At 45.3% G+C, this 26128-nt stretch overlaps 1 protein-coding gene and 1 long non-coding RNA gene across 3 annotated transcripts in view; both read left to right on the forward strand.

Moving 5' to 3' along the window:
- LOC118370888 (tyrosine-protein kinase CSK-like) overlaps positions 1-23623 on the forward strand; it is a 45897-nt gene extending 22274 nt beyond the window's left edge. For both annotated transcript variants that reach the window (XM_035756112.2, XM_035756113.2), the window contains exons 2-13: positions 6960-7036; positions 15496-15609; positions 16315-16427; positions 18923-19142; positions 20462-20555; positions 20818-20883; positions 20989-21088; positions 21215-21305; positions 21441-21514; positions 21748-21943; positions 22082-22168; positions 22386-23623. In XM_035756112.2, coding sequence (XP_035612005.1) covers positions 7022-7036; positions 15496-15609; positions 16315-16427; positions 18923-19142; positions 20462-20555; positions 20818-20883; positions 20989-21088; positions 21215-21305; positions 21441-21514; positions 21748-21943; positions 22082-22168; positions 22386-22568 — 1353 coding nt within the window. In that variant the 5' untranslated portion in view covers positions 6960-7021 and the 3' untranslated portion in view covers positions 22569-23623. The remainder of the gene's footprint in view (positions 1-6959; positions 7037-15495; positions 15610-16314; positions 16428-18922; positions 19143-20461; positions 20556-20817; positions 20884-20988; positions 21089-21214; positions 21306-21440; positions 21515-21747; positions 21944-22081; positions 22169-22385) is intronic.
- Positions 23624-24645: 1022 nt separating this feature from the next.
- Positions 24646-25927, forward strand: LOC127907374 (uncharacterized). The gene is made up of 2 exons (XR_008064291.1): positions 24646-24735; positions 25014-25927. It is a non-coding gene; the product is annotated as an uncharacterized LOC127907374 (long non-coding RNA).
- Positions 25928-26128: the final 201 nt, after the last annotated feature.

Raw genomic sequence — 26128 nt, forward strand, 5'->3', positions numbered from 1 at the left:
TCTGACTGCAGCAATTTAACCGCCAGATACAGTCTGTCTGGGCCATGCTTTAGAACCGCCAACACTCCAAACAGAGCACAATACCTCAAACTTCCACTCTGCGCTGCATGTTCAGTTCTCCTCACTCAGTTAGGCTAAGGCTAGTAGAAAGTAGATGCTGTGAGGACACCAGTCACGACACTGGACTTACTGTGCTTTTCACCATAGGATTGTTTACACTATGCCTCTGTGCAAAGAGAATAATGATATCTCACTTGTGTGCATAGCACTTGTGACTTCCATACTCTATGCAATGACATCATGTTTCATAGAACATAGGTCACCGTCTTGTGATTTTTGTTGTGGTTAGGCTAATCAATAGGAACTAAACTATTGAGTCATTGGTTGTGCACTTGTCTCGTCTACATCAGACCACTCCACTGAGGTGTGTGTGTGTACTGTAGTGTGAGCTGTTGCTCTGTATTTACATAGTCAGTATGTCACATTTCCATATTTCTCCCCGTACCTTTCTTTGCTGCCAGTAAACTCTACAATAACAACTTCTCTGTGCTACAGGCCCAGCACACACACCAACACACCTGCAACCTCTGAGCCTACCATGAAACTCCTCCTAACATTAACTTTCATATGTCACCAAATAATTCATTAATACACACTTTTGTCAGCAATTCTACAGTAGCCTCAACAGCACCCTCTATGGTCTCACCATGGTGTAGCTGGAGGACAGCTATTTTCTGTTGTCCTCTGGGTACATTGACTTAAAACTAGTAGGCTCATGGTTTTCCCCTTCCGTAGACTTTCACAGTAATTATGATGACTTCTTTAGGAAGTTGTCCAGCCACTCAGACCCCTTGCAGTATGAATTAACATATTGTCCATCCAATCAAAAGATCAGTGAATGAATCTAGTACTGCAAGTATAAACTATAGCTATCTAGCACTACAGTGTGTAAATTGTGGTGAGTAGTTGACTCAAAGATGATAGTTGAACAGTTTAGAATAAATTAAGGAGAAGAGGCAGGGAGAGGGAGATCTAGCTATATATTTCTTGTTTTACCAACTAATGCAGTTTAATTTAAGCTAGTCAACAATAACTCAGAGAAGAATGCTATTTATGTTCGGTAGCTGGCTAAGGCTATCCAACACGGCAACTCTTCCAAGTGAGGCCAAGGTAAGCTTTCGGTTTTATCAATTGCCGCCGGGGCCTGCCGTTGTAACTGCGTGTAGTACACTGTACTGTGTTATTTGTCCACTTGGATTGGACTGTGGGATTACGAACATGTCAATTCTATTTGGTTGACTATAACGTTGTTATAGTTACAACTAAGGGCTGAGATGATATCAGTTTTGATATAATTAGTATTGTGGTAAATTCTATTTGGTTGACTATAACGTTGTTATAGTTACAACTAGGGCTGAGATGATATCAGTTTTGATATAATTAGTATTGTGGCAAGGAAACTAAGTGGATTGAACTTCTTTAGGAAAACATTGTTATCCAGAGTCATTTTCCAACCTATAACAAACTATTTTACATACAGACGTTTTTTTAAAGGACCAAAGAATTTGGTCTGCTTAGTGTGTAGTTTTTTTGTGCCATGGGAAAAAATATTGCGTCCCGATTTTATAGGCTGTGTAGCGGTTTTGTTATGGTATGACTGTTTGACTGTGCTCTGAAGGCTACAAGCGAAGGTGAAAGGAGGAATTATACAGTACAACGCGCATAGTAATGATGCTGTATTTGGCTGCTATGAAAGTGATCTGTGTGACAGTAATCAGGGGTGTATTCGTTCTGCCAATTCTGTTGCAAAACATTTCTTAAATGGAAGCCCTGTTTTAGCTGTTATCATAGCTAGCTCTCAAAATCAACACCTGTGATTACTTTATGCCTCGCTGTATGTCTCTCATATGTCAATATGCCTTGTATACTGTTGTTTAGGTTAGTTCATTGTTTTTGTTTACAATGGAGCCCCTAGTTCCACTCATTATACCTCCTTTGTCCCACCTCCCACACATGCGGTGACCCCACCCATTTTAACCAGCTTATCCAGAGATACAACCTCTCTTATCACTCAGTGCCTGGGCTTAACCCCGCTGTACCCGCACCCCACCATACCCCTGTCTGCACATTATGCCCTGAATCTATTCTACCACGCCCAGAAATCTGCTACTTTTATTCTTTGGCCCCAACTCTCTAGCCGTACCCTCATCCTACTACTCCTCTGTTCCTCGGGTGATGTGGAGGTAAACCCAGGCCCCGCGTGTCCCCAGGCACCCTCATTTGTTGACTTCTGTGATCGAAAAAACCTTGGTTTCATGCATGTCAACATCAGAAGCCTCCTCCCTAAGTTTGTTTTATTCACAGCTTTAGCACACTCCGCCAACCCTGATGTCCTTGCCATGTCTGAATCCTGGCTTAGGAAGGCCACCAACAATTCTGAGATTTCCATACCCAGCTACCAACATTTTCCATCAAGATGGAACTGCCAAAGGGGAAGGAGTTGCAATCTACTGCAGAGAGAGAGCCTGCAAAGTTCTGTCATACGACCCCCCCCCTCCCTCCACTCCTAGCTGTGCCCTGGACACCATTTGTGAATTGATCTCCCCCCATCTAGCTTCAGAGTTCGTTCTGTTAGGTGACCTAAACTGGGATATGCTTGACACAGTCCTACAATCTAAGCTAGGAGTGGAGATGCCCTCAATCTCACAAATCATCAAGGAGCCCAACCGGTACAATCCTAAATCTGTAAACATGGGCACCCTCATAGACATTATCCTGACCGACTTGCCCTCCAAATACACCTCTGCTGTTTTCAATCAGGATCTCAGCGATCACTGCCTCATTGCCTGTATCCTCTACGGGTCCGCGGTCAAACGACCACCCCTCATCACTGTCAAACGCTCCCTAAAACACTTCTGCGAGCAGTCCTTTCTAATTGACCTGGCCCGGGTATCCTGGAAGGATATTGACCTCATCCCGTCAGTAGAGGATGACTGGTCATTCTTTAAATGTAATTTCCTCACCATCTTAGATAAGCATGCCCCGTTCATAAAATGCAGAACTAAGAACAGATATAGCTCTTGGTTCACTCCAGACATGACTGCCCTTGACCAGCACAAAAACATCCTGTGGCGGACTGCAATAGCATCGAATAGTCCCCGCGATATGCAACTGTTCAGGGAAGTCAGGAACCAATACACGCAGTCAGTCAGGAAAGCAAAGTCTAGCTTTTTCAAGCAGAAATTCACATCCTGTAGCTCTAGTCGGCTTGCCCGCACTACATATTTGTTGCCAGACCCACTGGCTCCAGGTCATCTATAAGTCTATGCTAGGTAAAGCTCCGCCTTATCTCAGTTCACTGGTCACGATAACCACACCCACCCGTAGCACACGTTCCAGCAGGTATATCTCACTGATCATCCCCAAAGCCAACACCTAATTTGGCCGCCTTTCCTTCCAGTTCTCTGCTGCCAGTGACTGGAACGAATTGCAAAAATCGCTGAAGTTGGAGACTTTTATTTCCCTCACCAACTTTAAACATCAACTATCTGAGCAGCTAACCGATCACTGCAGCTGTACATAGTCCATCTGTAAATAGCCCATCCAACTACTTACTTCATCCCCATACTGTTTTTGTTTGATTTACTTTTCTGCTCTTTTGCACATCATCATCTGCTCATTTATCACTCCAGTGTTAACTTGCTAAATTGTAATTATTAGCTTCTATGGCCTATTTATTGCCTACCTCCTCATGCCGTTTGAACACACTGTATATAGACTTTCTTTTCCCCTACTGTGTTATTGACTTTTTTATTGTTTACTCCATGTGTAACTCTGTGTTGTTGTCTGTTCACACTGCTGTGCTTTATCTTGGCCAGGTCGCAGTTGCAAATGAGAACTTATTCTCAACTAGCCTACCTGGTGAAATAAATAAATAAAATAAAAAAGCAAGTGGAATGAAATTGAGAGGGACCTAACTGAATTTGTCCTATAAACTTGTTTTTGTTTCTTTTTGCAACTGTTTGGACTAATGATTACACCCCATATCAGCTAGATGCAGGCAAGAGTGTTCAAGGCGGTATTGAATGTGTCACTGTTTCACCTTGACTCCAATTTTGTCTCTTGACCTGTGCACCTATGTTATGAACTGTAGGCTACGTTGTATGAATTGTAGGCTACGTTGTAGCAACCTCATGATGGGTATAGGACACATTTAGATGATCATTTAGTAACCTAAACCTATTGATATGGAATATGAATGACAGTCAGCCAATATGCTTTAATTGAAATAAGGCCATGCTCAGTAAAAAAATATATTTTTAAAGTCCTTCCTAATCTAGAACGGCACCGACCACCACTGCCAGACACTCCAGTCATGTAAGGTAGTCGAGTACTGAAATGTGAACTCAACTCTGCACCATCCATTTCTACCTGGAGCAACCTGTCATGTATATGCTGTTGAGAAACATTAGCTTACTACTCATATGTGGCACATATTAACACATTTTTTTGTCTGTCACTGGCGTAGTTGGTACATACTGTAGGCCTAATCATGATTGTGTGGTTGTTTTTGAAAGTGTGAATTACTGTTCACTTCCTGAGCAGTGCAGCCATGGAGAGTTCAGCCAGCACAGGAAAACAATAAGTAGCACGCTGACTCCACAAGCAGAATGATCTCTCTCCACATGTAGCTGAAGCAATGCTATTCATCTGGGAGGCTCTTCTGGCAAACATATATACAGTACCTACTTGCTTAGTGCTTGTTGACTACACATAAGCATGACATGGTAGAAATAATAGATTTTGCTTTGGATACTATCGATGTCCGTGTTCATTCAACACTAGATGGCTAGAGAGGAGTACTGAGAGGTTTTGGATTGATGGTTTTCCTTTCAGAGATGTGTTTTTTACACTCACTGGAGAGTGGCGTAAAGTTTTTCCAACTAGATACCTCAGCAGAGCACTGTGCTTGTAAAATTGAGTTTATTTATGGTTGTCTGTAGTACGGTGTCTCTTTCTCAGCAGTATTTCTTGGCTCTGAATGAATTGATTTAGACCTAGTGTGACTGTAGCCTAAATGGAGCACCTAATGACTGTCATTGAACTCAGCAGAGAAAGGAGAATTCTACTATATGAAGAGGTAGTTATCATGGCTGTATAGTGCGTGTTACATCACTGTTGGTTTCCATGGTAGCGATATCATCAGGGAGCCTGCGAGAGCTGAAAAGAATGGAGGGATGAGGGAGTGGGAAAGGAGGAGATTACACTCCGAGGTATAGAGCATCACTCACATGGCTGTGTGTGTAGGCACCTCAGTGAACTAGACTTGCTGAGTGGGCTCTAAGCAGCTCTGTCTTTGACCTCAGTACGTCAACACTGCTGCTGGAGTTGAGCTCATTTCTCAGACGTAATCCGCCTTCCTACCTTGGTTCAGAAACCTTGTCTGTATTTCATCACCGGCTCTGTGTAGAATCATCTCCTTTCACCAGCACTACAGGAGCCATGGATGGTGGCATATGGCTGTTTCAAACACTGACTGACACTGAAGTGAAGAGGATGTTCAGACTCTTAGAGGACGATGGAAGTAGGCTAGATTAGAGATACGTATTTATTATTAAAAACAACAGGTTTTTGTTGCGATGCTTTCCCTTTGCAATGACTGACACTAAGGCAAATAAAAAAGTGGGTGGCCTCTGGGTATACCAGAGCTGCTATATTTGGCTCTGTCAGTTTGCATACAGATCTGCAGCAGTCTGCAATTAGCCAACTTCCTGTTTTAACACGGGATACAGGACACGCAGTGCTCTGCTGTGCTGTGAGCCATTGATACACCGTAGTGGCTGTATGGATGAGACATGCATAATTTAATGGTTCTAGAACTCTACCGTACATTTATGGAGTTCCAACCCCCCCCCCCACCACCACCATCACAACACCAAGCCATCGGAAGATACGAGTCAGCCACTTCCAGTTCCCCCTTACTTCCTGTTCTCGGCCGGCCTGAGTTGAGAGGCAGTGGATGAGGTTCTGAGATACTGTACTGGCCCTCCTGTGGTGAATTGACCATGCCGTGTGTGCCTCTAGTCTTTTCTCTGGCTTCCTCCTCTTTCTCATCCTCAGGGACAGAGCACAGAGACACACTTCAGGCCCGACATCTGCTGTGTTTTGCCTGCATACTATAGCCTAGATCCATCCAAAACAGATCATACTGCTCACTAATGTAGCCAAGATGCAGCTGATACAGACCGTACTGCTCTCTTACAGCCCTGCATACTGTAGCCTAGCCTACATACTGCTCTCTCAGAACTGCCCGTCTACTGTAGGTAGAAACACTGTAGGGTCGGCTACCTCCAGCCAATACAGATCATTCAGCTCTCACAAGCACAGCGCTTTGCCTGACACAGATGAGATGAGAAAGTGGTGGGTTTAGCTTTAGCGATCTGAGCAGTGGACAACAGGCAGAGGGAGGCTTCATTTCCTTTGGGAGGATCAACTCTCATGCATTCACCTCGCTCTGAAGGTCACCGTGGAGAGTTGCAATTATTAGCGCTTAGAAATGATTATCTGCATAGAGCAGTCTTTATTTTTTGGGGGCCTATATTTCACAAATTCTAGTACGTAGGCTATTGCAGTCTATAACAGCACATGAAGTGTTGTTTTTTTTTTGCAGTAGATGAGGTTGTGCCAGTGTTCATGCACATTGGTTGAAAAACAAGGTAGTGACAGTAGACTATTTTTCCTCTGCATGTGAAGCTTATTCACAGCTACGGAGTTGACATACAGTAAACTGCAGATTAATGCTGTTTAATAGAACTAACCAGAGTAACATTTTGAATCTGGTTCTCTTATGCTTACTGACCAGACCACATGTGGTTGTCTACCAGGTTGAGCATACATCCTGCTCCAATGTGGTGTTAGTCTGTCAGAGGTTGACTATCTTCTCTTCTGTTGTCCTGCAGCTCTGATGGTGCCAGCTGACCAGTGACACCTGCCTGAGGACACCTCCCACACCCCCTTTACCATGTCTGGGATCCAGGTGAGAGGAGAACACACCTGCACATGCTAGTAGTGCGAAAGTCAACTGTTTGTTCACCCCTGCTCGCAATTGCTAATAACCCATCCAACTGTATGTGAAAATCAGAGGCCCAATAACATTTTGCGCATATTTTTTAAATGTATTTTTTATTTCACCTTTATTTAGGCAAGTTGAGAACAAGTTCTCATTTACATTTGCGACCTGGCCAAGATAAAGCAAAGCAGTTCGACACATACAACAACAAGAGTTACACATGGAGTAAAACAAATATACAGTAGAAAAATGAGTCTATATACAATGTGAGGAAAAGAGGTGAGAAGGGAGGTAAAGGCCATGGCGGCGAAGTAAATACAATATAGCAAGTAAAAACAACAAATGTTTAAAAAAGAAAAATAAACACTGGAATGGTAGATTTGCAGTGGAAGAATGTGCAAAGTAGAGATAGAAATAATGGGGGTGCAGGAGCAAAATTAGATGGTCTATGTACAGGTGCAGTAATCTGTGAGCTGCTCTGACAGCTGGTGCTTAAAGCTACTGAGGGAGATAAGTGTTTCCAGTTTCAGAGATTTTTGTAGTTCCAGTCATTGGCAGCAGAGAACTGGAAGGCGACGCGGCCAAAGTAAGAATTGGTTTTGGGGGTGACCAGAGCTATACCTGCTGGAGCGCGTGCTACAGGTGCGTGCTGCTATGGTGACCAGCGAGGTGAGATAAGGGGGACTTTACCTAACAGGGTCTTGTAGATGACCTGGAGCCAGTGGGTTTGACGACAAGTATGAAGCGAGGGCCAGCCAACGAGAGCATACAGGTCGCAGTGGTGGGTAGTATATGGGGCTTTGGTGATAAAACAGATGGCACCCAATTTATTGAGTAGGGTATTGGAGTCTATTTTGTAAGTGACGTAGCCGAAGTCTAGGATCGGTAGGATGGTCAGTTTTACAAGGGTATGTTTGGCAGCATGAGTGAAGGATGCTTTGTTGCGAAATAGGAAGCCAATTCTAGATTTAACTTTGGAATGGAGATATTTGATGCGAGTCTGGTAGGAGAGTTTACAGTCTAACCAGACACCTAGGTATTTGTGGTTGTCCACATATTCTAAGACTGGACCTTCCAGAGTAGTGATGCTGCACGGGCAGGCAGGTGCAGGCAGCGATGGGTTGAAGAGCATGCATTTAGTTTTACTTGTATTTAAGAGCAATTGGAGGCCACGGAAGGAGAGTCGTATGGCATTGAAGCTCGTCTGGAGGGTTGTTAACACAGTCCAAAGAAGGGCCAGAAGTATACAGAATGGTGTCGTCTGCGTAGAGGTGGATCAGAGAATCACCAGCAGCAAGAGCGACATCATTGATGTATACAGAGAAGAGTCGGTCCAAGAATTGAACCCTGTGGCACCCCCATAGAGACTGCCAGAGGCCCGGACAACAGGGCCTCCGATTTGTCATACTGAACTCTATCAGATAAATAGTTTGAATCAGGCGAGGCAATCATTTGAGAAACCAAGGCTATCGAGTCTGCCGATGAGGATGTGGTGATTGACAGAGTCGAAAGCCTTGGCCAGGTCAATGAATACGGCTGCACAGTATTGTTTCTTATCGATGGTGGTTAAGATATTGTTTAGGACCTTGAGCGTGGCTGAGGTGCACCCATGACCAGCTCTGAAACCAGATTGCATAGCAGAGAAGGTATGGTGGGATTCGAAATGGTCGGTAATCTGTTTGTTGACTTGGCTTTCGAAGACCTTAGAAAGGCAGGGTAGGATAGATATAGGTCTGTAGCAGTTTGGGTCAAGTGTCCCCCCCCTTTGAAGAGGCGGATGACCGCAGCTGCTTTCCAATCTTTGGGAATCTCAGATGACACGAAAGAGGTTGAACAGGCTAGTAATAGGGGTTGCAACAATTTCGGCAGATCATTTTTTAGAAAGAAAGGGTCCAGATTGTCTAGCCCGGCTGATTTGGGTCCAGATTTTGCAGTTCTTTCAGAACATCAGCTCATTGGATTTGGGAGAAGGAGGAATGGGGAAGGCTTGGGCGAGTTGCTGTGGGGGGTGCAGTGCTGTTGACCGGGGTAGCTGGGTGGAAAGCATGGCCAGCCATAGAAAAATGCTTATTGAAATTCTCAATTATAGTGGATTTATCGGTAGTGACCGTGTTTCCTATCCTCAGTGCAGTGGGCAGCTGGGAGGAGGTGTTCTTATTCTCCAAGGACTTTACAGTGTCCCAGAACTTTTTTGAGTTTGTGTTGCAGGAAGCAAATTTCTGCTTGAAAAAGCTAGCCTTTGCTTTTCTAACTGCCTGTGTGTATTGGTTTCTAGCTTCCCTGGAAAGTTTCATATCACAGGGGCTGTTTGATGCTAATGCAGAACGCCATAGGATGTTTTTGTGTTGGTTAAGGGCAGTCAGGTCTGGAGAGAACCAGGGGCTATACCTGTTCCTGCTTCTAAATTTCTTGAATTGGGTATGCTTATTTAAGCTTGTGAGGAAGGATTTTTTTTTTAAATAACCAGGCATCCTCTACTGATGGGATGAGGTCAATGTCCTTCCAGGATACCCCGGCTAGGTCGATTAGAAAGGCCTGCTCGCTGAAGTGTTTCAGGGAGCGTTTGACAGTGATGAGTGGAGATCGTTTGACTGCTGACCCATTACGGATGCAGGCAATGAAGCAGTGATCGCTGAGATCTTGGTTGAGAATAGCAGAGGTGTATTTAGAGGGCAAGTTGGTTAGGATGATATCTATGAGGGTGCCTGTGTTTACGGCTTTGGGGTGGTACCTGGTAGGTTCATTGATCATTTGTTTGAGATTGAGGGCATCAAGCTTAGATTGTAGGATGGCTGGGGTGTTAAGCATGTTCCAGTTTAGGTCGCCTAGCAGCACGAGCTCTGAAGATAGATGGGGGGCAATCAGTTCACATATGGTGTCCAGAGCACAGCTGGGGGCAGAGGGTGGTCTATAGCAGGTGGCAACAGTGAGAGACTTGTTTTTTAGAGAGGTGGATTTTTAAAAGTAGAAGTTCAAATTGTTTGGGTACAGACCTGGATAGTAGCCTGCAGAGTAGCCTGCAGTAGATTGCGACACCGCCCCCTTTGGCCGTTCTATCTTGCCTGAAAATGTTGTAGTTTGGAGGCTTCTAATGTTAACATGCATGAAACCAAGGCTATTACGGTTACAGAAGTCATCAAAAGAGAGCGCCGCAGGAATAGGAGTGGAGCTAGGCACTGCAGGGCCTGGATTCACCTCAATATCACCAGAGGAACAGAGGAGGAGTAGGATAAGGGTACGGCTAAAAGCTATGAGAATTGGTCGTTTAGAACGTCCGGAACAGAGAGTAAAAGGATGTTTCTGGGGGCGATAAAATAGGTTCAAGTATGTACAGACAAAGGTATGGTAGGATGTGAATACAGTGGAGGTAAACCTAGGTATTGAGTGATGATGAGAGATTGTCTCTCGAAACATCATTGAAACTTGGTGATGTCATTGCATGTGTGGGTGGTGGAACTGAAAGGTTGGATAAGGTATAATGAGCAGGGCTAGAGGCTCTACAGTGAAATAAGCCAATAAACACTAACCAGAACAGCAATGGACAAGGCATATTGACATTAAGGAGAGGCATGCTTAGTCGAGTGATCATAAGGGTCCAGTTAGTAGTGAGGTTGGTTGGGGTCACGGCGATTCAGACAGCTAGCCGGGCCATTGGCAGCAAGCTAGCGTAGAACGGTGTTCAGTTTTTAGCCATTTCGTGTGTTTCTGTTAGTAGATTAGTGGGGTTCCGTGTGGTAGAGGGGATCAATCCAATTGGCAAAATAGATATAGTTTTTGTGACCCAAGAAAAATTGTCAGAGAGACCGATATTCTTGATGATGGTTTATAAACTCGCAGGTTTGAGACCACAATCGTTCTGCTTATAGCTCAATATTGAAAATACTGTGATTGAAGAAAAACATCTGAGATTAAATTATAAAAAATGTAAACATTTTTACCCCCATAAATGTTATAAGCTATTTGATTTATTTATTTTTTTATGGGGGGAGGGGGGGGGGCACCACCTACAACCCACTTATAACCATGCACTGGTTGAGAATCACTGCCGGAGAAGACAAAATAAATCCTTGCTCAACATAATATTGTCATAAATCGATAGAATGAATGCTTCAATCTAGTTGACATCGGTAAAAGTTCTGTCATCCCTGCTTCTTTTGCAGAGCAAAGATGTTTAGGGACTGGTTGGGTGGATTTTTTTATTTTAATTTAAAACTCAAAACAGAAGATTTTCTGTGCAAAGTTTGACCCGTTGTATTGAAATCGAAAGCTATGAAAACGGTCCAACATGTTTCTGATAAAATATGCACCCAAGCAGAACTGAAATCTTATGTGGTTGTAATACTATCAGCTTTTATGATTCCAACAAATATACCGCATGAAGAGGTGCCGTCTAACTGTGCATTTGCATTCTCACTAGATGAAAGAAAGAAATCATATTTATCCACTCCTGTTCCTGAGTAAAAATGTTGCCTACATTTGGGCTATCATTTTACTGCAAGAAATGTTTAATTCTGCAGGTGTTAATAATAAGGCTATGAGAGGTTAGTGTCCAGATTTAATTTTCCATTGAACCCATCTGAACAATAGTTCCCTTGATGTGCCATAGGCATATTTGATGTCCCCAGTCTTGTGACTGTCAAATTTGTACAGAGCCATCACACAGAACACTGCTATCATCCTCTTACCACGTCACCAATGCTTTCCCAAACATTACTTCTCTGGACCTCTCTTCTCTTTATTTTCAGCTTTCCATTTCGCAGCTTTTCTCTTATTGAATTAAACTCCCAACTTTCTCTGCCTGTTCCCAAAATAATTTTGTGATTAGTGTATAGGCGATTTGACGCACGTACAGTTGGGCCCTGAAGCTCAGGCTGACAGCCTAAAGTAATGAAAGAGAACCAGTGTAGCCTGTTATTATAAAATGCACAAGAATTCTACATTGTTCTTTTTCTTTTCTTTTAAAGGTATTGTTTTCTCTTTTATTCAACCCAACCCACCTTCATCCACACAATATGTCATGACCCTAAACGCGCCTGCCCCGTAGATACAACCACGGGGACTGCAGGTTATGAGTTGACCCATGAATCACTAATGCACGCACGCATCCTACTTACACACACACATTCTAATGTGCCGTGCCCCTTCCAGACGTGTCATATTTCCTGACTGACATTAGTGCTTCTGCTTTTCATCTGCCAGCAGCCACAAAGCATGATTACAACCCCCTTGCATCTCCCATATTCACATTTGCTTATCAACCCAAATTATTTTAATCTTTGGCACACAACAGTACATAACTCTCACATCGCTCCCTCTGTGACGCTCGTCTCTCTGACTCCTATCAGGAAATGATTGAGGGATGTGTGTCCCGATAACGATATCAGACATACAGAGAGCTGTGTGTAGAGCATTGCTTCAGGAATACAACAGGTTATATGAGGATAGTGGCTGCGTCCCACCCTATTCCCCATATAGTGCACTACTTATGACCAGAGCCTCCAGGGAAAATGGTGCCATTTTGGACACCTTGTGTCTCTCACACACACACACACGCTGCTGTGTACTGTCATTGCCTCTAGCTGATAACATACAACCATGACTCCTGTGAAGATGCTATTTACAACACTAATGCCACAACACCACCGTTTAGATGTAGGAGCCTCAGTTAATGCCTAAAGAATAGGCCCACATGCTATATGGTCTGAACAGCGTGTAGGACAAACCAGTGTAGCTATTTTTTTCCCCGCCACCTTTATTTAACTAGTTGAGAACAAGTTCTCATTTACAACTGCGATCTGGCCAAGATGAAGCAAAGCATTGCGATACAAACAACACAGAGTTACACATGGAATAAATAAACTTACAGTCAATAACGCAATAGAAAAGTCTATATACAGTGTGTGCAAATGTAGTAAGATTATGGAGGTAAGGCAATAAATAGGCCATAGTGGCGAAACAATTACAATTTAGCAATTAAACACGAGCAGAAGATGAATGTGCAAGTAGAGATACTGAGGTGCAAAGGAGCAAAATAAAAAGTATTTATTTTACCAGGTAAGTTGACTGAGAACACGTTCTCATTTGCAGCAACTACCTGGGGAATAGTTACAGTGGAGAGGAGGGGGATGAATGAGCCAATTGTAAACTGGGGACTATTAGGTGACCGTGATGGTTTGAGGGCCAGATTGGGAATTTAGCCAGGACACCAGGGTTAACACCCCTACTCTTACGATAAGTGCCATGGGTTCTTTAATGACCTCAGAGAGTCAGGACACCCGTTTAACGTCCCATCCGAAAGACAGCACCCTACACAGGGCAGTGTCCCCAATCACTGCCCTGGGGCATTGGGATATTTTTAGACCAGAGGAAAGAGTACCTCCTACTGGCCCTCCAACACCACTTCCAGCAGCATCTGGTCTCCCATCCAGGGACTGACCAGGACCAACCCTGCTTAGCTTCAGAAGCAAGCCAGCAGTGGTATGCAGGGTGGTATGCTGCTGGCACAAATATGGGGATGAGGTAGTTGGGTGGGCAATGATCTGTAAGCTGCTCTGACAGCTGATGCTTAACTATAGTGAGGGAAATCTAAGTCTCCAGCTTCAGTGATTTTTGCAATTCGTTCCAGTCATTAGCAGCAGAGAACTGGAAGGAAAGGCGGCCAAAGGAGGAATTGGCTTTGGGGGTGTCCATTGAAATATACCTTCTGGAGCGCGTGCTACGGGTGGGTGCTGCTATGGTGACTAGGATCGGTAGGACAGTCAGTTTTACGAGGGTATGTTTGGCAGCATGAGTGAAGGATGCTTTGTTGCGAAATAGGAAGTCGATTCTAGATTTGGATTGGAGATGCTTGATGTGAGTCTGGAAGGAGAGTTTACAGTCTAACCAGACACCTAGGTATTTGTAGTTGTCCACATATTCTAAGTCAGAACCATCCAGAGTAGTGATTCTAGACGGGCGGGTGGGTGCGGGCAGCTATCAGTTGAAGAACATGCATTTAGTTTTACTTGCATTTAAGAGCAGTTGGAGGCTATGGAAGGAGAGTTGTGTGGCATTAAAGCTCATCTGGAGGTTTGTTAGGTGTCCAAAGAAGGGCCAGAAGTTTACAGAATGGTGTCGTCTGCGTAGAGGTGGATCAGAGAATCACCAGCAGCAAGACAGCTGCTAGCGATGCATCATTGAACCCTGTGGCACCCCCACAGACTGCCAGAGGTCCGGACAACGGGCCCTCCGATTTGACACACAACTCTGAGAAGTAGTTGGTGAACCAAGCAAGGTAGTCATTAGAGAAACCAAGGCTGTTGAGTCTGCCAATAAGAATGTTGTGATTGACAGAGTCGAAAGCCTTGACCAGGTTGATGAAGACTTCTGCACATTGTCTTTTATTGATGGCGGTTATGATATCGTTTAGGACCTTGAGCGTGGCTCAGGTGCACCCATGACCAGCTCGGAAACCAGATTGCATAGTGGAGAAGGTACGAAATGGTCAGTGATCTGTTTATTAACTTGGCTTTCGAATACTTTTTTTAAAGGCAGGGTCGGATAGATATAGTTCTGTAACCGTTTGGGTCTAAAGTGTCACCCCATTTGAAGAGGGGGATGACCGCGGCAGCTTTCCAATCTTTGGGGATCTCAGACGTTACGAGAGGTTGAACAGGCTAGTAATAGGGGTTGCAACAATTGGTGGATAATTTTAGAAGGAGAGGGTCCAGATTGTCTAGCCCAGCTGATTTGTAGGGGTCCAGATTTTGCAACACTTTCAGAACATCCGCTATCTGGATTTGGGTGAAGGAGAAATGGGGAGGCTTGGGCAAGTTGCTCTGGGGGGTGCAGAGCTGTTGACTGGGGTAGGGGTAGCCAGGTGGAAAGCATGGCCAGCCGTAGAAAAATGCTTATTGAAATTATCATAGATTTATCGGTGACAGTGTTTCCTAGCCTCAGTAGAGTGGGCAGCTGGGAGGAGGTGCTCTTATTCGCCATGGACTTTAGTGTTCCAGAACTTTTTGGAGTTTGTGCAAATTTATTTTTGAAAAAGCTAGCCTTTGCTTTCTTAACTGCCTGTGTATATTGGTTCTGAACTTTCCTGAAAAGTTGCATATCGCGGGGGCTATTCAATGCTAATGCAGTACGCCACAGGATGTTTTTGTGCTGGTCAATGGCAGTCGGGTCTGGAGTGAACGAAGGGCTATATCTGTTCTTAGCATGCACCATTTTCTGAATGGTGCATGCTTATTTAAGATTTGAATAGTAGACGTTTTTTAAATGCTTGTTATGTGTTATTTTAACCCGATTGCAATTGAAGTTCTCCCTAGAGTGTCAACGACGACGTAAATGCTATTCACTCGTCCAAGCTATGACCATCTGTAACCTTTCACTGTAGTCAATCTCAGCCTTTATAACAGCGCCTCTCCTCTTCACTCGTGACCTAGGTGCCATGGTTGCCTGGCACAGAGTGTGTAGCCAAGTACAACTTCCAGTCGACGAATGAACAGGACCTGCCTTTCTGTAAAGGAGATGTGTTGACCATAATTGGAGTCACCAGGGTAAGCACGGCTCACCTTTCCAAACTGTGGAAATGTAAGTGTAAAACCCTTATAGTGCTGGACTTGTGTAGTTATACAGGTATTATACAACGGTGTTAAAACCTCTTAAGGATTGGACCCTTTTTTTCTTCAATTTTCACCTAAAATGACACCTGTAGCTCAGGAGCTGAAGCAAGGATATGTATATTCTTGATTACATTTGAAAGGAAACACTGACGTTTGTGGAAATGTGAAATTAATGTAGTAGAATATAACACATTGGATCTGGTAAAAGACAACACATACTTTTTTGTACCATCTTTAAAATGCAAGAGAAAGCCATAATGTATTATTCCAGCCCAGGCACAATATAGATTTTGGCCACTAGATCATCAGTGTATGTGCAAAGTTTTAGACTGATCCAATTAACCATTGCATTTCTGTTCAAAATGTTGTATCAAGACTGCCTAATTGGTTTGTTAATACATTTTCAAGTTCATAATTGTGCACTCTCCTCAAATAATAGCATGTTATTATTTCACAGTAACAGTTACTGTACATCTTACAGTGTAGTTAGAATAACAATAATTCAAGCTTTCTGCCCATATCTGATATTTCTAAGTCCTGGGAAAATGTTTTGTTACTTACATCCTCATGCTAATCACATAGCCTACGTTAGTACACCGATCCCGTAGAGGTTAAAGGGTGTTTCTGCTGCTATTTCAGGATCCCAACTGGTACAAAGCGAAGAACACAGTGGGCAGAGAGGGCACCATCCCAGCTAACTACGTCCAGAAAAGGGAAGGGGTCAAGTCAGGGGGAAAACTCAGTCTTATGCCGTAAGTACATGATAGGACCTTGCTGCTCTGTCACATAAGATGTACCCTTACCTGTGAGAGGTTCCCATGTTTCACTGTATATTAAAGGTATGACTATGGTCCTTAGTTCATTAGAAGGGGGGGTGTTACAAAGGCCTGACAGGAGACGTTGGTAATATTTGTTATTTTTTTACCGCCTCTTCTCTGTCCCGTCTGCTCTCTGGGTGGCTGCCTGCCAATGTGGGTGGGGCTAAGTGCCGCTCCGATTTGAATCTGGCTCTTTGAAGGGCCAGCTATTTCAAAAGAGGAAAAAAATTAGACTTATGCAAATGGTATAAAACTGGAGGCCAGGAGATAATCACAGTTATCTCACTCACACACACACACACAGGACAAGGCTGATGTTTATGCACTCAAACGTGTTGGACCAAAACACACTGATGGTGTGTGTCTCTCTCACACACACACACACACAACACACACTGCAGACTCTCTCCCCCAACATCTCATTCTTCTGAGCTTAACTGCCCAGCTGAGGAGAGGAAAGCTCAAGCTGTGTGGTGAAGGGCAACCAGTCAAGTGTTACAAGGAAGACAAAGGCAAGGCTACTCCACTGGACAGGGAACTGACTAGAGGGAGTGAGTGGGTTTGCTGTCCTTATGAAGTAGAGGTCACCAGTGGAGGGACTGGGCAGAGTCCACTGCCCTCCTACTCTCCTTCAGCTGTAAGAGAGCAAACTCTCTGTAAATACAGCCAATAATACATCAGCCCTGTGGATCCCCTGAGAGGAGTGGTTAGTGGTGTGAGTCTGAGGGGGGTTGTTGTTATTATGTTATTATGAATTGGTAACAGATGTCTTGGGGAAAACTCCCTGTTGGCTTATATAACTAACAGTGTCAGCTGTGTTCTTGGGTCTGATCTCCACACCCTGAGAGATGCTGCTCTTTGACCTCACAGCTCACTGCTGCCACCTGCTGGAAATCATCCACTCTGTTGGAAGGGAGGTGGGGTGACAGCACCACCCTAAAGAATACTGGCAAAAGGCCTCCGTCCCCTGCTCACTGCAGTCTCTCTCTCCTACCTCCTTCCCCACTGTCCTTCCTTACTCTATTTCCCCCTTACTTCTAGCAGCCTGTTCTCCCTAGTGAATGGCACAAACTGAAACATATAAATGGCATATTACATGCCCTGCTTCCTCATTAAATAGTCTGACTGGTTGGTCATATGTTTGGCTGGTAGCTTCTGTGTGCTCCTCCTGTGTTTTGGCTGTTGGTTACTCAGTGTCTGGCTGACTGCTGGCTTACTGCGCCTGCTCTCAGATTAATGGGAGTTAAGGAGGCTGCTGTCCATGGAGAAGCAGCTCCGCTGATCTAATCAACTCAATCCTCCCTCCGCATTAAGCCGCTTTGCACAGGCCCTGCTCTGTCTGTCTTTGTGCTGGGCAACGGAGGGAGGAAGGGAACTGTGTAAATCAATTACACACTTTGATTACCCTTAACTCACCAGCCCCCAGAGAGACCCCTGTGGACCTCCTACTGCTCCTGTTTCCATACTGCTGGGGGATTCTGTGTTAGGGTCTACTACAGATAAGAGATGAATGATCTTAAGGAAAACGCCAAGCAAGGGGTGGAGTTTATCCAGTAGAAGCCTGTAGATCTTGTACATGAGGTGAGATGGAGGCCGTGTTTAATAGCTTGAGGCAAAACAAAGAAGGGAACCACGTGTGTTTTCCCTAAGAGAACTTTCTAAGTCCAGTGTCCTGCAGCTTGCCTTGTGGTCAGCCGGGGGCAGGTTTCATAGACTGTTCTGAGGGGATGAGAGCCACTGTGCTGTTCTCTCTAAAAGCCTCTCTCCTCTCTATGAATAGAGAGGTCTGGTAGACCCTGCCTTGCGCCTTGCCTGCCCTGAGCTGCTTTGCATTTTCCTGTTATTGCAGAGCCTGTGTCAGTTTCCGTCTCTGCCTGCCCATGTGTGTTTTTCTGTGTCTGCGTTTCCTGTTTACGCCAAGGCACTTTCTCACTGGCTCCTTGAGACACAGACAGACTCACTCCACTGCTCTAAGTACAACTGCCTAGAAATGCCACTGCCTTACATTATGCTGATCTACTGCTGTTGTCCCCTTTAACTTGTCTATAACTGACTGTTTATCAACTCTTTAATACAGGGCTTTGTATGCGTTACATTGTGGTCCTTCTGTAGCTCAGTTGGTAGAGCATGGCGCTTGTAACGCCAGGGTAGTGGGTTCGATTCCCGGGACCACCCATACATAGAATGTATGCACACATGACTGTAAGTCGCTTTGGATAAAAGCGTCTGCTAAATGGCATATATATATATATATATATATATATATATATTGCACGCTAGCAATAATGAGTAGATCTCCCCTCGACTTATAAATGGTATTTTTGCCCTTTTGATGACCTTGGTATGGTAATTTTCTGTAGTCCACGCAGACCCTATCTCTGTTTCCTGTCCCTCTCCCTCTCTCCTCTCCTTCTCGTGTCCATCTCCAGATGGTTCCATGGTAAGATAACGAGGGAGCAGGCAGAGCTCCTCCTCTACCCCCCAGAGACGGGTCTGTTCCTGGCGAGGGAGAGCACCAACTACCCTGGGGACTACACCCTGTGTGTCAGCTGTGACGGCAAGGTGGAGCACTACCGCATCATCTACCACAACGGCAAGCTCAGCATCGACGAGGAGGAGTTCTTCCAGAACCTCATGCAGCTGGTGGAGGTAAGGCGGTGTCAGCCTGTCCCACACGCTCCCTATTTCTTACTGTTTAGGCTACTCCCTCTCACTCTGCCTTCCCTGTACGGTGTTAAGGTACTCGTCAATGACGCTTAGTGACATAGTTGAAGGCAAAGGTTATTGATTGGGGAGAAATCAATATTATTTTATTGATACTTTTTCTCCAAGTATGGATTTAAGATAATGTTAGCAAGCGCTAGTCGGCTGTACCTTTTTTATTTTTCACCCTATAGCTTGTTCTGCCTTTTTTAATATTGTGGCTGTATTTCTCACATTGTTGTGATTTATAGCTCATTCTTTTCCCCCTTACTCTCCACTGGCCTATTTCTTTATTTATATTATCTTTATTTAACTAGGCAAGTCAGTTAAGAACAAATTCTTATTTTCAATGACGGCCTGGGAACAGTGGGTTAACTGCCTGTTCAGGGGCAGAACGACAGACTTGCAACCTTCCGGTTACTAGTCCAATGCTCTAACCACTAGGCTACCCTGCCGCCCCATGTCTATCACAACAGGCTCCACACAAGTATCCTTCCCTGTTAATAGACCCACATTCAGTGGGATTTGTGGTGTTAACCACATAATGGAAATCAAACACTGTTGCGTTTAAGGGATTAGTCAATCACATGTTAAGTACTTGGGTTGTTATAGATGGTGGGTACTTGTGTGTATTCAGGCACATTGATTATTTTTGTATTGTCCAATTATCAGTTATATAACCTTGGTTTCATGACTGCAATATGCAGAAATAATGTGTTAATTTGATAATTGGTCTTTAAAGCTCAAATACAGTTTTGACATGAATATATTTGTTTAGTAGCTTGTACAATAGTTCCTATACCATGCTGCCCTCTGGTGGTTGTGAATGCTACTCACATGTAAAACACAGTGGCAGTCAGATTACACTCTATGACTGGGTGCTTCTCCATTGATTAACAAACTAATCACAGGTCAAAAGGATGGCCGGTGTGTTTGACTGGTTAACCTGATCACATGTAGACCAGTTGGTGTCGACAGGATTATGTGAGTGTATCTAAAGTGAAGGTGTGGTTAGTGACCTCTCGCCACCAAACACACAATTCCCATGCTTCTCCTGTTAATTAGCAGAGTCCCCTCTAGCCCTACAATCCCAGCATCCTTTTCACCCCAGACTGCTGAGACCTTTCTTGACTCGCGCTCTTTGTTGTCTGGCCTTTGACATACGGTTGACAATGCAGTTCTACCTCCTCAGTGTGATTATGCAGCTACTGTTAATACACACACTATCCAACTCACCATGTTCTCTCTCGCCGATCTCCATTCAGCACTACACTAAAGATGCCGACGGCCTCTGTACCAGACTCATCAAGCCAAAGCTGATGGAGGGAACGGTGGCCGCCCAGGATGAATTCTCCAGGAGTAAGAGCACTTTACTAACCTTGTGTTTCCGTTCTCTGAGTCACTCTTGGTCTGTAAGAATACACAGTGACTCAGTCGGTCTTCATCTTCTGTAGTACAGGAAATCTGGGTTTAATCACTTGAATTAGCAGTAAGTCTTTAACCTTGTGCTTTGCTCTGTCTGGGGAATGATGATATTTCATTAGTTCTGCTGGAACCAGTCTGACTTTCTCTCTCTCGATTCCCCCCCCCCTCACACACACACACACACACACACACACAGGCGGATGGGCCTTGAACAGAAAGGAACTCAAGCTCATCCAGACCATTGGGAAAGGGGAGTTTGGAGGTAAAGATCCTAACTGAGACCAGCGCTGATAAAGAGGTCTCTTTCCATCCCCGTGTGAGATCTGTGTGTCGTTGTCCAATGTTACATCTCTATGTATCTGTTCAGATGTGATGGTGGGGGACTACAGAGGGACCAAGGTGGCAGTGAAGTGCATCAAACACGACGCCACTGCCCAGGCGTTCATCGCCGAGGCCTCCGTCATGACGTAAGTCTCAACCATTCTGTTTTATGGTCTTACCCACTTTCTCTAATACCTTATTACTGTGTGTTTCTGTGTCTGTACACCTTAGTGTGTAGCTATGTCACTAAAAACCCTCTCTCTTCCCTGCAGGCAACTGAGGCACAACAACCTGGTTCAGCTGCTGGGGGTGATCGTAGAGGAGAGGGGCAGTCTCTACATCGTCACAGAGTACATGGCCAAGGTACTTCAGTCTGTTCTATTGCTTGTCCAGGGACTACTCTTATCTAGGCTGTGGGCTGGAGTCCACTGTCTCTTTATGATAGGGTCTGTTCCTGCTTCCCAGCTTGACAGCCGTCCCCCTCTCCCCCCACCACAGGGCAGTCTAGTGGACTACCTCCGTTCTCGAGGACGGACCGTGCTGGGAGGAGACTGTTTACTCAAATTCTCACTGTAAGTCATCCTCAGGAAGTTCTGCAGTATTGGATTTCATTATTCAATTATAATGTGATTTCCCTGGAGAGGATGCCAGAAACCAAAGTATTTTAAATGGCTATTGCTATCACTTATCTACAATGAAATGAGTTATTTGTCTTGGCTGAGTGATCCCATTGTTTCTCTCTTTATCTGTGTCTCACATCTCCATTTGGTGACTCCTCCTCTCCTCGTTCTCCCCTGCTGTGCAGTGACGTATGTGAAGCCATGGAGTACCTGGAGGCCAATAACTTTGTGCACAGAGACCTGGCAGCCCGGAACGTGCTGGTGTCTGACGACAACATCGCCAAGGTCAGCGACTTTGGTCTGACCAAGGAGGCCTCGTCCACACAGGACACTGCCAAACTGCCTGTCAAATGGACCTCCCCCGAAGCCCTGCGAGAGAAAGTGAGGGTGGAAAAAGAGGGGATTGGATGAAGGAGGGAGGGAGGGAGTGTAGATGGGAGGATGTTTAAATAGTGTAGCCTAAGCTCTGTCTTTGTATCTTGTGTAGTTGACCTCAGCCTCTCTCTCTGCTCCCTCCAGAGGTTCTCCACTAAGTCAGACGTGTGGAGTTATGGTATCCTGCTATGGGAGATCTACTCCTTTGGGCGTGTGCCTTACCCCAGAATTGTAAGTATGCCTCCAGCAGGGGGCAGCAACTTTCTGTATTGCCTTCTCCAATGCAAGGCAAAAATGGCTATATCTTGATGAGTGATGTATTTCGTATCATTTAATAGCTGTGAAGCTTGTGCACAGGCAGATAGGTTGAGGCTGCTGTTCAGACAGTGGATGTTAGAACGTACTAGTAGAGTATGTGGTTGATAACGCCCTCCTCTCTGCTCCTCAGCCCCTGAAGGAGGTGGTGCCGCGGGTGGAGAAGGGTTACAAGATGGACGCCCCCGACGGCTGCCCGGTGGTGGTTTACGACGTCATGAAGCAGTGCTGGACCCTGGACGTGGGGCTGCGGCCCTCCTTCCGCATGCTGAGAGACAAGCTGTCACATATCAGAGCCAAGGAGCTCTACGTGTGAGGGGCAGAGGGGGAAGACACAGCAGACTAGAGCGGAGGGAGGGAGGGAGCGTCCAGGCTGGGGGAAACTAACTGAAGCAGGAGCGGAAGTCATCTGCCTGCTTCACCTGTAGACCACACCCTGCCTGATACCTGACCTGGGACTGTAGTAAACCCTCCCCTGTGTTACCTTCCCTCTCTACTCTTCTGAAAGAAAGGAACAGTGTGTGTGTTGTATTGCTTTCTGTCAGCTGGTTGTCTTCCTCTGTTCACTCCATCGACCTCCCTCTACCCCCTTCCTCATGTTCTCCCAGTCTCTCCACTGTGGCATTGTCACCACCTCAAACTCTTTTCTGATTTTCTTCTTTTCCAAAACGTGATAATGGGGAGGCTGGCCTTTTCCTCCACATGTTCGTCAGGTGCTCTCAATCTCTTCTCTCTCTGTGCCATGATCATTCCTGTATCTCTGTGTTGGGTGGTAGTGTGGTGCTGCATGCTGTCTGTCCCTCACCCTGATGTGTGGGACCTTGCTTGGGGCCTTGGCTCTGTGCCAAAGTGCCTCCAGTATACAGAGCTCCAGATCCCCTCAGCCTCCAGAACCTACTCCTCCACTCAGACTATTCAGTTTCTATCCCTTTTTTTATTTTATTTTGTCTTGGAGGTTGGTTGTTCATTTGCTTTGTGAAGTTGTCTCCCTCCGGCTCCAGAACAGGTTCTTCTATGTCCGTTAAAGAGAACGTGAACATTTGAGAAGAAAAGAGGCCAGTGCATAAAGAGCCTCAGCTGGGAAGCGCCTATCTCCCACTCAACACAGGACTACAGAACAGGAGAGGGAGGAGCACTTCTCAACATGGTTGATTCATCATATGTGGGCTTGTTTTATATTTAAATGATTAAAAAAACACACAAAACTTAAAGAAGCCACGAAAAGACAGACTGAAGGATATAAGAATGTTTTCGTGTCTGTGTGAAGCGAACGCTGGGGTTGCATGCTGTGCCAGAGGCCTTGGGGTTTAACTGTCAGTGCTTTTAATGTTTATTATGCTACCATGATTATGAATAAATCATTCCATCTGATTAGTGTGGAAAGATTGTAAACACTGACATCACAGGGAGTGGGGGCTCCCCTCTGAAAGCACCTGGGTACTATTCAGTCATGTGAATGTCCTGGATGATAGAGGTAACAGCAGGGCAGTGGGCCACTGGGGATGCCCTGGGTGTTTGTTCCATATGAAGTGAACCTCGAGCCATTATGCTATTACACACATTCCCACACAGTAAATATTCATTTACACAGGTAATACAGCAATACCACACACTTTACATACCCACTGGGTTCATACATACACTTGGGCCAATGAATCTTATTTGGTTGAACTGTGAATAAGGTATTCTAACTATGGATTGGTCCTGTGGTCTTCAAATCACATTTTATTGGTCACATACACATGGTTAGCAGATGTTATTGCGAGTGTAGCGAAATGCTTGTCAGAACCTGTGACTTCACAGATTGAGCTTAAAATAATTCTCACTCGCAGCTCTGTTTTAGAATGTAGAAGTGTTTGAGGGTGTGATAATAGATATTGCTGATGTGCCAAAAGAGCCTTCAAGGTGTGAAGCTGCAGTGTTCTGTGTCAGCTGATCTGTTTCCATTTCCAATGGTCAGTCAAACAGACTAAAGCTCCTCTCATCATTCATTCTCTTCTCCATTCTCTCTTCTCTGGAGTGGCTGTTCCTCCATTTGCCTCCAGTGATGTTCTGCTGAGAACAGGGGGCACACAGAATGATTCTGAGCCTGAACTGAGCAGAGCACACAGTCCAGCTCAACTGAGCAGAGCACACAGTCCAGCTCAACTGAGCAGAGCACACAGTCCAGCTCAACTGAGCAGAGCACACAGTCCAGCTCAACTGAGCAGAGCACACAGTCCAGCTCAACTGAGCAGAGCACACAGTCCAGCTCAACTGAGCAGAGCACACAGTCCAGCTCAACTGAGCAGAGCACACAGTCCAGCTCAACTGAGCAGAGCACACAGTCCAGCTCAACTGAGCAGAGCACAGAGTCCAGCTCAACTGAGCAGAGCAGAGTCCAGCTCACTGAGCAGAGCACACAGTCCAGCTCAACTGAGCAGAGCACACAGTCCAGCTCAACTGAGCAGAGCACACAGTCCAGCTCAACTGAGCAGAGCACAGTCCAGCTCAACAGCAGAGCACACAGTCCAGCTCAACTGAGCAGAGCACACAGTCCAGCTCAACTGAGCAGAGCACACAGTCCAGCTCAACTGAGCAGAGCACACAGTCCAGCTCAACTGAGCAGAGCACACAGTCCAGCTCAACTGAGCAGAGCACAGAGTCAGTCCAGCTCAACTGAGCAGAGCACAGAGTCAGTCCAGCTCAACTGAGCAGAGCACAGAGTCAGTCCAGCTCAACTGAGCAGAGCACAGAGTCAGTCCAGCTCAACTGAGCAGAGCACAGAGTCCAGCTCAACTGAGCAGAGCACACAGTGAGTCCAGCTCAACTGAGCAGAGCACACAGTGAGTCCAGCTCAACTGAGCAGAGCACACAGTGAGTCCAGCTCAACTGAGCAGAGCACACAGTGAGTCCAGCTCAACTGAGCAGAGCACACAGTGAGTCCAGCTCAACTGAGCAGAGCACAGAGTCCAGCTCAACTGAGCAGAGCACACAGTCCAGCTCAAATGGAACAGCTTTACAGGCCTTTTTTCTGTCTTGTGTATTTTTATTTTTTTTGTAAAGGGGAAAAAAGAACATTTGACTCAATTATCTTCAGCTTTTGTGTCTTTCTTTCTAGCTCAAAGCCTTCCTTCTTTGCCCATGTGTCTTTCTGTTTCCATCCCTCGTCCTGTCTCGCCAGCCCTGTTGCTTGCTGCACATAAGGAGCCAACAGTTGTCCCTGGCTGGCTGGCTCGTTTTGATTCCTATGAATGTTGATGGCGCTGACAGTCCAGAGTGGTAACAATGGGCTGGTTACACAACACAGGGCGCTCTCAGCGATTCTGCTCAGCTGTCAGGACCCATCATTACACTGGGCCGTCACTCCATCTCACATTATACAGTGCTGCTGGAAACAGGAGGAGCATTGCTGGAGAGGGACCTCTCAGATTTAGATCTCTATTGCTTACGCTACTGCAAGAGTGCAACAATTAATCTTACTCACCCAGTCATGTGATGGTTGTACCACTACCATGGATCACCACCAGCTGGCACCATGTAGTCTACTCCAGTAGAACTCATGGATGGATGGAGATTAATATGTTACGTCAGGCCTTCATTGTAAATAAGAATTTGTTTTTAATTGATCTGCCTGGTAAAATGCAATGCATCAATAAAAAGCCTGTGTGTGATACACTGATAGTGGTAACACCATAGTTAGTCACCCCTCTTGTGTGTTCAAATGTAGCATTAGGCTTCTTGTGAGGTACAGAGATGTCATCCTACCTTGAAAGGGTCATCGTTCATTCCAGGTCTTTTGCGTATGATTCTCATCTCACACTGACACACATTCTCAATTAAATGCCACAATCCTGTCAACTACACACACACAGTTCAGTGCGTGTTCTTCACTCG

Source organism: Oncorhynchus keta, chromosome 14, assembly GCF_023373465.1.
Source record: "Oncorhynchus keta strain PuntledgeMale-10-30-2019 chromosome 14, Oket_V2, whole genome shotgun sequence".
Classification (NCBI taxonomy): Eukaryota; Metazoa; Chordata; class Actinopteri; order Salmoniformes; family Salmonidae; genus Oncorhynchus; species Oncorhynchus keta.